Source organism: Motacilla alba, chromosome 4 (assembly GCF_015832195.1).
Source record: "Motacilla alba alba isolate MOTALB_02 chromosome 4, Motacilla_alba_V1.0_pri, whole genome shotgun sequence".
NCBI classification, from domain to species: Eukaryota; Metazoa; Chordata; class Aves; order Passeriformes; family Motacillidae; genus Motacilla; species Motacilla alba.
Window position 1 is genome coordinate 6,527,984 of NC_052019.1, and position 12,538 is coordinate 6,540,521.

General features: G+C 38.5%; 1 protein-coding gene across 10 annotated transcripts in view; it reads right to left on the reverse strand.

Annotated features, from left to right (window-relative positions):
• The window catches only part of CTBP1 (C-terminal binding protein 1), a 238,051-nt gene that overhangs the window by 20,319 nt on the left and 205,194 nt on the right, over positions 1 to 12,538 (reverse strand). For all 10 annotated transcript variants that reach the window (XM_038134193.1, XM_038134191.1, XM_038134192.1 and 7 more), the window contains 2 exons: positions 6,920 to 7,064; positions 2,798 to 3,004 (listed from right to left, as the gene is read on the reverse strand). In XM_038134193.1, coding sequence (XP_037990121.1) covers positions 2,798 to 3,004; positions 6,920 to 7,064 — 352 coding nt within the window. The remainder of the gene's footprint in view (positions 1 to 2,797; positions 3,005 to 6,919; positions 7,065 to 12,538) is intronic.

Sequence of the window (12,538 nt, forward strand, 5' to 3'; positions counted from 1 at the left end):
AATTATCCAAGTACTTACGTGCTGCTGCTCATAAATATTCCCCTTAAAAAAACCCACAAACCCCTACATTTCTAGATATAAGGTGAAAAGGTAGCTTTTTTTCTTTTTTAAATAAGGGGCTTATTATCCACACTTAAAATGTAGGACACCGGATAGTAATAAAGATTGAAAGAGACAAAGACAGCTGTTAAATGATGTGATATTATTATTTATGTAAGGCTCAAAGAATCAGACACTTCACAAAGACAGAAAGAGGCAGAGGCTGCGCCCTAAGGAGCTCAGGGGCTAACCAAACAACACAACAATGACGGATGGGATCCAACAAGCACATGGAGGAGGCATTATGCTGTTGAGTCTCTGCTTATCTTCAAGCTCAATACAAGCAGAGGATGAGAGATGGGGTTAACTTTAAAGGAGGAACACAGAGTAATAGGATTAAGCAGGACAGACCAAGTGTCAAAGTAGGAATATGCATGAGAGGAGGGAAAGAGAGTGGGTGATGGAAAGAAGGCAGTGAGTCACGAAACTTGGCTAGATCAGTGGATAAGGAAGTGAGTAGCTGAAACTTTGGAGACAGTCATTCCCTAGCACAGAGATAGGCAAGAGCTAGGGTGTTTCTCTTTGGCAAAGAGTAAAGCCCAGGAGCAGATGTTAGGAAGGTCTGCAGTTAGCTGTTGCAGCAGCAGTGATAAATTTAAGCAACCTACTGCTGAAGAGACCACAAGTTTTAAGACAAGAAACATTACAGAGAAACACAGTTGTAGTTGAGAGGAGATGATCTCAGACACGCGTCGATGACAAAGGACAGAAACTGAGACACGACACAGAAACAGAGGAAAGGGCTCAGCAACAGATGATGAGAACTATTTGTTTTGTGTGTAATACATCCACTTCATAGCATCTGGGTGGATCATCACTTCTGACACTAACATGTCTGAATAACAAACTGAGGCAAAACTCTGGATATGGGGAGAGGCCACTAGTGAAGAAACACAACCTAAAGACAACAATCTTTGGTTGCAAATACATGTTTGAGTCTGAAACTCAAGACAGCTAACCTCTGGCAGTAATCTCTACTAGAAAAGGGTGCACATCACAGCCTAAGTGCCTGAAGTGTTCACACAGAAATTCTGGTAGTTCTTCTAAGTCTACAATTTTACTCTCCATTAATACATAGATTCATAGGAGTTTGTTAGAACAGGTCTGACTCAAACTGTCGTGCCTATTCAGACTCATGCACAAGAAGGAAGAGTGGAAGTTTTCAAAAGCGACTTTCCAATTTAGTATTTTTTGAAATTTTGCATATTCTATGGTAGGAAATAGATAGGAACAACAAAAGGCAAGAGATAATGACGGGTCAAAAACAACAATAGAAGCATGCCCTTAAAAATCAGATTTTACTAGCCTTTTTAATGTAACATGCACATAAAAGTCTTGCTTTTTAAAACTAAAACGAAAATCTAGCAATTTGTAAAGCTTTATACACATACTGGCAATCTGATTACCCATTTACTCCTCTATAGTTTTCAGTCATCGAGAACAAAACCAGCAAAACTCACTTAAGGAAGTCAGTGATGAAAGACCTTTTCTTTCTAATCTCAAGTCTGAATTTGTTCAGTAAAAACACCAAACTGAACGACAACAATACAGGTATCTCCAGCAAATGTGCACACTGCATGTGAGCCAAAGCTTAGATTTCAAAAACCAGGTATGCATTTCCATTTTGGAAACACTGCAGGCAACTGTCTATGATTTAGGTACAGATGCTGTGACTGTGAGCACAATAATCACTGTGTGTTTTAATGAGATGCATAATTACATTAGTATAGATTTGAGAAAGCAGCTTCATGACTAACTTCTTGAAAATAGTATTTTAAAGGCAATTCTTTGATTGTGAAGATGGTTCTGGTGTACTGCATGCTTATTTAAATGAGTACTATGTAACACCCGGCTATTTTCAGCTTCCAAAAGCAAGAGTTTGAGGCTGGAGTTACTTGACAGCAATGTGTAACTGGAGTCATTTAAATATGATGCTTTGTTGTCAAAATCATATTACTAATTCCTGTGGATGAATAGCACAGCAATTACATCCACAGTCTATCAGATCTGTGTAAGACAAGCACATGACTGAATAATTTTTATATAGAAACTGACTTGCTTGTTTTTCTCCTCTACTTCTGTAACAGACAGTAATTAATTCATCTCTAGCAAGCCTGTCCATCTGTTGGATGCTGAAAAACATTTAGGGTCACTCAGAGAGGTAAGTAGGTGATTCTATTAGGTCTGGAAACACTTCAAAAATTTCTTGCATATATTCTTCCTCTCATTAGAGCTGAAACACAATTTCAGATTCAGCTCAATCAAACGCACACAATAACTGCTCTGCAGGGTGTTACTGAAGCAAAGACTTTTTAGTTATGTAAGAAACTGTAAAAGGAAGAAAGTCCAAACAAAACCAGATATGAAAATGGATAAGGGAAAAACATACATGCGTAACTGGGCTGAAGTAGCAGGATTCTTGTCCTGGAAAAAGTGATGGTGTCTCCCCTTACAAGCAGGCAATATGGCAACAGAAAGACATACAGAAACTCAAAGAATTGAGAGAACATTAGCAATAAAGTAAGTTTTCTGAGGAAAATGATTATGTATAAAGGGAGAACATTTGAGTTATATAATCATCAGGAATGAATGCTTGACATGGAGCGAACAAATGTTCCATTTTTACAGCTCAAATCTTCACTTGTTTTTTAAGCAATGGACAGCAAAGAACATGAAACCACATATGAAGACAACGTACCTAATCCAATAATGCCCAAGGTCTCCCCTCGGATCCGGGCAGCTCCAGAGGCCACTTCCCGAATCTGTTCCACGCTCTGTACCCTGGTGCCCTCGCGCAGGGCCTGGTGCAGCCAGGTGGTTCTCCTGTACAGGTTCAGGATGTGGCACATGGTGGAATCCGCCGTTTCTTCTACAGAGGCGGCTGGCACGTTACACACGGCGATCCCTGCAAGCAGTGGGGAGAGGATGCCAGTTGCCAAACAATGCTCACTTTTTCCCATTTAGCAGCAATACAGGAGCATCATGTTTAAAATCACACCTATTTCAACGTGTCTTGGACAAGTACTGAGTTTCTGACTGTAACGGCAGGCAGAATACCTGACATTAATAGTTGACAACCATGTGCCAACTTATTCCTCTTATTTTTTATTACTAATTATCATGCTTTTATTTTTTGCAAACTAAGGCAGATAGTTAACAAGCCACTGAAACCACAGAAGGAAAGCACTGAAGATGTCCGATAGTTTAGAGCATGGTAAGCATTTTACATTTCCACTGAGCTTGGTGTTTTGAATAGCCAAGAGAAACCTGCCTTGCTCTCAACAGTGTGGACAATGATCACAGTTTAGGTTTAGTTGTGTGAGCTAGCTTTCCACCACTGGACAAATACTCTCCCAAAGCTATCTATGCAAGTTAAATAAAGGTTAAAATAATTTATAATGACAGCAACTCTTATAAAGCCTTCACAGGATGACTGTTAGTATTTCCACATCATGTGTAGGTAATCCTGATACAGGAATGGACAATCTGTTACGTGTTGCACAGGGGTTTTTAGAATCACAACAAGCAACATCCCAGGCCTTTCCGGGTCCCCCACACTAAAGGGAACCCATCTAATTATCAATAGGAAAATGCAAAATCTGCTTCTGCACAGCATGCAAAGGTAATGCCAAATAAGTCCATGTTCCTAACAGCTGAAAAGTTACCAGCTGAAAGTAGCATAACATCAAGCTGCCTAAAGTGTTACAGACTTCCACAGAAAACTGTGGAAGGTGGATTATTGATTCAAGACTCAGAATAGGCCTATTTTACTTCAAAAAACAGATCAAGCAACAAGTGATCGTAATTACATGCCAGCTATCCCATTATGCTTTTTACCTTGCACTACTCAACACACAGCAGTTAAGCAAAATGCTTGAAAAACTGTGTCCTTTTTGACTTGTCTCTCTTCAGTCTTTCCATGTACTGCATGTTTTCTCTCTAATCACCAGCTCCCACAAATGTTTGTGTCTCAGTTCTGCTGACTGAGACAACAAACAGTATGCAGTATAATTTCATGGTGAAGAAGAAAAAAAATTGTTTTGTATCCTAAAAACACCCAAGAACTGCTTTTACTGTTTGGGATTTTATATAACTAGATATTCAGTAAGCCTTCAGCTAATACCAGAGTATCTTAGGAAGCAAAGAAGAAGAATAAACATTCTCTCCAAAACCAGCATCAACAGTAATATGACAAATAATAAGCTCATGCTATATTTATCTATGTTTTACATTCAAATGCCTTTATTCTTCTGCCCAGTACTTTTTTACAGCTTTCCCTACATCGCTAAAAACCTGCACAAGGAACTTACAGAACTATTTTTCTTTCCTCTGCTGTAGAGATAAGCCTGTCTGCTGAGTCACGGCCCTTAAGACTTACAAGAAGATATACCAGCATCATTTGCTGGAATACTAATCTTGGCATCCTGCTAACATCAATGGCAGAAGGAAATTCACCGTTTTTAAAATGGGGGAAAAAAGCTTGACTGGGAGGGAGAGGTGAAAGACTGAAAAATAACATCCCTCTAAGTACCTCACATTAACATTTACATTTGTTTATACAAAAAGAAGTCTTTTTCATGGAGCAACAATGCAGGTTTTAGATGGCAACGTAAATTAAATAAATGCACCTCCTAATAGCTGCCATCAACAAAATTATGCTTTAAAAGGAGCTTAAAGAATTATGTATTTGGGAAGAGGAGCAATATACCTTCTTCCCTAATAGGTTTCCTTAGGAAACTGAGGGAACAAAAGTCAGATAAATTCTCTCCTGAACGGCAAGAATTTATTTTTCTCAATTTTTCTTCAACTCTAAAAGCCGCTCATTTTTGAAAGGCAGAGACATAGCAAACCACAAAAAGCAGCAAGAGAGAGGCAAGGAAATGAAGAGACATTTCACACGGGAAAAGACAGCACACTTTCATCTCATATCTACTGATCAGTGCTCCCTTCCCTCTTCCCACTGCTTTCAGTGATTTCGTACACAGGTTCAATGTTGAAAAATGCAGGAGTCAACAGGCATTACCTGGGCTCCCACTTCACCTGCATCCAGCTACACACACAACTTGTACGTATTTTCTAGTCAACTATTAATAAAGTGCAGAAAAAACATGTTTTATCCAAGAAACACATATTTTCAAACTTTGCAAGAAGATTAAAAGTACTAATATAAAATAATGGTTAATAGGAAAAGCTGGTAACAACCCCAGGTGCCAGCTCCATGGAAAAAAAAAAACAACTGAAGAAGTTACTACAGAAGTTCAGGAATACATTGGACTCTGGTCTAAATCTACATTTCAAAAGCAAATCAAAGCCTTTTATAAAGAGCAGATCACTCTCACATTACCTCCTTAAGATCTGTATTACTTACACCAGTTTAACAAATGGAAAGCTCTTTGTCTCAGCACTATTTCATTCCAGCCATTTCACCCAAACTTAATATTAAAATCAGAGATTTTACTGTAATCAGTAATCTTTCCACCATTTACCGGCTTTTGACAGAGTGGACAATAATATTTTGCAAATTAAGGGATACACAACCAGGCTGGACCCTTAACTTTGTAACTCATTCTAATCACAAGACAGGAACTGAATTATGAGGAAGGTGGCCATTTAACATTTCATATCAACAAGAATTTCCCAAATCTGCTGTATACTCTGGCTTGAAGAATTATGCGGCTGCATTTAGATTGTAACTTGGGTAACAATCCAGCATAGAGACCTGCAGAAAAGACAGCCAGCAAACCTTCAAAGATCTTCCTCTTATCAGGGATTTTCTCCACAAACTGGGCTCCTGACTGGTCTGAGCCTTTGATCTGCACCTACATTTTGGCTTTTGATCTAGGATTTTATTCCAGGCCAATCTCTCCACACACACAGGTTTTCTGAGGCTCACAACACGTGTCTGACTGTGGCACCAGTTAAAGCAGGCAAAACACAGCCTTGTACACCTTCAGCCCTGGCCTGACCTTTATAAAACTCAGCAAGGAGTGGTTAAGGCTCTGCCACCATTACAACAGGTGAGTATTTTTTACCATTAGCTGATAAACAGACCAAACTACAGCTCCTCACTACATCACTGAGGCTATTGCTAGCACTAAGCACTGCCACGTTGAAATAAATGTTCCCAAGATCTTTCCAGAGCATAATGGGAAACACACCCGGTCTCCACAATCTTGGAAAAGAAACAAAGAAAATCTTTACTCCAAGTGGTAGGCTGACCTTTAGGTTACAGGTAGGAGATAGTTTAACCTAAAGTAAGAAAAGCACACATTAGATAGCTGTTTTTCTTACAGTCAAACATCAAGCACCATCTCTTCATAGTTCCAGTAGCTGAATTTATTCCAAAGAAGCAACAACTGATTCTCCTATCAAATTCGTATTTCTATTTTATGGGCTGGTTTAGTACTAAATCTCATGCATCATAAATAAGTCTCAGACAGTTGATAAAGATCTCATTTTTTATTCAAACAGAAGTAGTATGCCACAGTGATGGAATTATATTTTGTAATTAGATTACAGCAGTAGTAGTTAAAATATACAATTGGGTTAAAAAAGAAAAGAGATGAAAAATTATGGCCTTACTCCTTGGGTTTATATTGAGCAGACAGATTGTCATCCTGCCACAAAGCTGTTAATATTATCACTTAATTAACTAATGCTAGTATCTCCATAATGAGTTTTATACTCTGATGGGAAAATTATACAGCTTACATATGATGCTAGTATAAAATACACAGAAAACATTAATACAAAGATTTAGATGCTATCAGATTTCTAGAGGCAAGTATAAGATGCAAAATAAAGTCTGTAAGAGCCATACCTAAATCTCCAGCAGATTTGATGTCAATATTATCAAAACCACTGCCAATTCGGACAATTATTCGAAGTGCTTTAAATTTCTCCAGGTCTTCTCGAGTTAAAGTTATAGTGTGATACATCAGGGCACCCACTGCTTCATTTAGTACCTAGAAATAAAATGAAGAAAAAAAAAGTTGTGGTTTATTTTCTTTCACAGAATCTCAGCTTAATCTCGTACACATATTCTCAAGCATAAAAGACAGTAAAAACATTAAATACAGATTCAGAGATTTTTTTTTTTAAAGGTTATTTTTCCAAATATCTCCCAGCCTCTTGGTAAGCCTTTTTCATCTGAAGTCCCCATTCTAGCATGATGGGATCAGCTTCAGAAGACCTAAGTGATCTGTACTCGTGCTCTTAATAAGAGGGGAAGCTCTCCTCATGCCCCAGGAAATGCTCTGCAATACTGACCCCAGCACAAGAGCCACTGGACTGCATCTGCACACACAGAAGCAAACACTCCCCACAAACAGGGAGTATTTTATGCTCAAGCAGCTGATATTCAGCTTTGAATGGAGTAACAGAGCAGTATCTCTTCACCACACACAGTGGTACAGGCACTCACTGCCCTATTAAACCACTGGATACCTGAACAGAAAACACTCAGTGATCACAAACCCCTTCAACAACAGAGACTGAAACTGGTCAATTCACACACAAGAACAAAACTGCTTGCCCCTCAGTTTACTGACACTGCAAATAAGCTCTCACTGACAGAAAACTGGATGTCACGTAAATCGGTATTAAGTGAGATGCCAAACTTGACATTACCCAGGAAAATCCAAAGCCTCTGAGAAGTAAGAAATTGCATGAAAGCAAAAATGCTGCAGGAAAAAACCCAAAACTTGTGAGAGCACCAAAAAAGAAAAACCAAAAGACAGTCAGAAGCCCCTGACAAATTAAATCATGCTAGAGTGCATCCAACCTACACAACAGCACTTAAAACGAAGGGGTTTGAGTAAGGAGAGGGAGAAGACAAGGGGTGTGGAGAAGGGAGCCAGACATGCCCAGCAGTTTTGAATTCTGCTACCAAACAGTGACACTGCATCCCACACAGCTGATATCAATTTATTTTTCAGACAGCAGAGAGTATTTTCCTCTTTATCTGTAAATTGCACGATTTTACTTCTTCAAAACACTTCCCTGTGCTTGTACCCTCAATGCACTAGCTAACATCCTAATGGTTCTACAAGACACAAAACATGCACAAATCATTTCAGCAGCTAAGCCAGCTGTAATGACTTCAAGAGATTCCTATGACACACTTCACATAAAAGTTCTGCAGAGGCTCTAAATTTCTTGTTCAGACTTTTGAGTCTGGTACATGCACAGATTCTGTCACCTGAATTATTTCTGCTCATATGGGCACTTCCTAGTGTAATGCAAGGTCAGTAAAAATAATCAACATAGATAATTTTTAAAAAACCTTTGTAGCAAAGCAGAGTCTTGCACACAGAGGATTAAAATTGCTGGAACTCAGGTTCTGCAAGTGTTTAAAAATACATAAAGAAAAAATTAAAAGAAAATAAAATCCAACTCCATAAAAAATGAAAGAAAAGCACTTATTTCTGAATACTTCACAAAATTATTTATGCTATTTCAACATGGTTTCTGGACTGAGAACTTCAGTTCTAACTCAGATAAAGACTACATTCCTTTGAGCAGAATTTGCATTTACTACTAAGAACTGCAAAAAAAATTACAAATTACACATCCTTCAAGAATGCAGCTACAACATAATTCAAAGAGCAGCTGTAGGCCCAGATCTTATAAAATGATTACACACACACAAAACTCCTTGATTTTAATGGTCCAAACAAGTCCTTTGGAGATTACATCCAGCAGCTCCCAATCAGAAAGACTGCACTCACCAGAATGTGTTACCTTGAGCTGTTACGCAGGGCTAATAAAAACCCAACACAGTTTTTGGGTTTGCTTCTCTGCTGACATTACAGCTGGCATGGACAAGCCTGAGGTATCCTACACAAGAAACAGTCCCTCTTAGGATCAGAAAGCCCACCTAAAATGCCCTTAGGTTATTGCTGCTCCCACTAGAGGCTGAAATAAAATTGTTCAGGAATAAAGTGATTTTGAAATTTCTTCAAATTCAGTTGCATCACTTGTTGCTTCAAGCCTCAAGGTCAAGTTATGATATCCTGGCTATCTCCAACAAGCCACGTCCCCTATTCTGTGTTGTATCATTTATTTTTCCCTGCCCCTCCCAAGGGTTGTTCTGGACGCCTGTGCTGCAGGAGAAACCATCATCTGTGCAGCTGTCAGATAAGCAGAAACTGAAGCTTAGAAGTTGCAAGGACACACCCCTAAGGCTCTGTGACAGCCAGAGCCTCCTCTCCCAGACTGCAAAAGGCCCACGGTGGGTGTATTTTGGGGGTACAGATCTGCCACTGCTTTAAGGACTGCATCCAGCAGGGGTTAAAGCACAGCTGAACTGGCTCAGACATTTGTGTTTTAGTATCAGAGTGATTCACTTTGGGAAGCAGATTTTCATTTCATAACCATGCATGTTTTATTAACTCAGCCAGTCAAGACTGGCATTTGGACTCTAAGAGCACTGGTGTGGACCCATCATGACACATCTCTTGGGCTCATCTAGGTTACAGCTTGGCACTAGGAGGAGACAGAAAAGTACTGGGAAGCTTGGGAATGTGTTCAATAAAAAGGAAAATATTTCCTAGCTATAGCTTAATGCTGACACTAGCCATTTCCACAGGCAGTTATTTACCCATCACATGGGATATGGAACAAGCAAATGCAAGTGACAAATCTCTTAGAATTTATTTTCACTGACTGAGCCTCTCCTAGGATTATGGGCTAGTTAGCAAGGAAATCCACTGCTAAAAATGTAATACCCTGCAAGTGTGTTTTACCACATTAATTTGATAATTTAATTACGTTACTGCTTTTTGCTACTGGACATGTGATAGAAATATGCCAAAAAGGTAGAAAATAACAGCAGAAAATCTGAAGTTAGAAACATTCAGCATTAGTGAATGTTAATAATGCCACCTAGATTAAAAAAAAACAGTGACAGTTTCTGTATTTTGGAATTACTTGCATAAATTATATTCTCAGTCATTACCTGTATTAAATGCACACAAGGAAGTCTGACAAGTCTTTCAATGAGTAAAATATAACACATGGCACTGACATCCAGCATAAATAGCAATAATTCCAGAAAATTAAATGATCTTTAGAAAAAAATAAATGTGCATAGGAGTAATTCACTGATGATTTAACAGAAGAGATGGATGCATTGAGAAAATCAAGGAGAATATGTGATTTTTCTCCATAATTTTCCATAATTAACTTAATTTTTAACAAATTCAAGTACAATTTTATTACAAGGAGATCAAACTTGTGAGCAAGATAGCAGGCAAGGCAGAAATTCCAGACCAGACTGAGTATGTGCCAGTCAGACCATGCTCTTTGATGATTTCTTGCAAGGAAAGCAATGGAAAAACTTGACAGAAAATGAGCAGAGTCAGCTGTGCTCCTCCAACAGCCATTCCTGCTTCCATCACACTGCAACTGTTCCCTCTGGGAAGAGAGGATCCGAGGCAAAAGCTGAAACACGGGACATGAGTTGGGTCCCTTCTGTTACCAAAATAATATGGAGCTCACCTGCCTGATTTCTATGCCTTCAGACTTCCTTCCAGCTGAAGCTAGAGCTCACTGCTGAAAGTCTTTTTCATTCCCTCTTCCATGAGCTGACAGCTTTTCCCATCACAGCAGCCTGGACAGGTCTTTCTGCTGTTCTTCAAGCTCAAAATGACTACTCTGCTTTCACAACATGCCAGGTCACCAAGGCTCTCAGGGAACAGATGACACAGTAATAGGAGACATTTCTATTTCCAATAATTTAACAAATCCTGAGTACTGATTAGTTTAAATACTTCTAAATGTGTTCCCATCCACATTTTTTTCCTCCTTCTTTCAGTACCACACTATTTTAGCCATCATGCCAAACATCACACAGTCATCACTGTGACACACACATCTCATTATCTGGTGAAGAACTCTGACCATCTTGCTTACTTCTAAAAAAACATAAATTATAACATACTAAGAACTAAACAGCAAGGCCTTCTCTTCTTGGAGCATCTCAGGATACTTCTAGATTCGACTATGAGATCCCAGACACTCATGGATGAAATTCAGAGCACAGAAACATAACACAGTACATGAAATGCCAAGCTACTTCAATGCAAAGACAAAAAAAAAAATAAGATTATAAGTTGAATATGAAAAAGTCTCCATCTCAAAAACAAAAATCACTGGAAAGTGCTGTATTTAATCAAGTTCTAGAAACTATGAAGTGTTGCATTTCTTGGATTTGAAATTTCATGTATCATCTAAAAAAATTATGTTTCAGTGTCACCAACAGACTTGAAATATTTTGCACATTTGGATGGAACAAATGTACTTTACCAAAAAGGAGTAGGCCTTGCCTTATCTAACTTGCAAAAAGCAGCTGCATGTTGAATTTGTAACCAATAGTCTGTCACATGGGGAAGGCTGCAGAGACTCAGAGCTGCTCTCAAATCCTCCCTACAACACTGCAAAGGATCCATGTGAAACCAGCACCATTAAAGCTAAAAGGAAAAGCCAGTGTGCTCAAGTGGTATTTAGTGGCTCTCCAAAGCTCTGTTACATTGGGTTGCTTTTTACAAGTTCTTGCTTCTCTTTACAAGCTCTCAGCTCCCTGTTAGGTTCCTATGATCCATGGTGCTGTCAGTAACCCACTTATTTAATATAAACTTTACTCAGCCAGGATACTCTCTGGTGAGGACCCTAAACATTAATACTTGAGTTTATACTGTCCATAAATACAAGTATAAATATTTTACACAAACATAAACAAAACTTACTTGCAGGCTCCTGAAAACACACTCTCTAAAAGCCTATATATCCATACACTATATAAACTACTTATATATACACACAGGTGACATATATATATGATAGCGTATTTCTAGTCTCCTAAAAATTAACATTAAAATATATATATACATACAAATACATACACAGAACTGCATAAACAACCTGTATAGTCCATGTACAACTTCCTTTTAAATATTGTATTGAAGCCAGTCTTTCCAAGCCAGGATTTACTGACCATTACATGCAGCTTTAATGACAGAAGTCAATTTGGGAATATAGACTCTGAAAACATTTTTACTGAATAAAAGGCTTCAATGAAAAATCTTGAACAGGAGTTGTGTGTGTTAGTTTGTCTATTAATAGGGCTGAATTGTGTCTATTCATAAGGCTGAATTCAGGTCAAGTATATCAGACACTAGAATGGATTGAACAGCAAAGGATATTATGGAGTTATGGAAGTCACTGGTGACAGTTTTTTCCCAAGTCCTTCATAAGGAGTCTGATCCAAAGCTCATTCGGTTTCAGGACATTTACAAAGTTTTGGATCAGCTCCGAGGGGATAACTTATTCCCAAAGAGACTGTATTGTTTAGAACAAGGCTGCTTCCTTTCAATCTCTGTTCTTTGAGAATTTAAATCTGATGGAAAACTAAAATGCTTCATCTGCATCATGAATATAA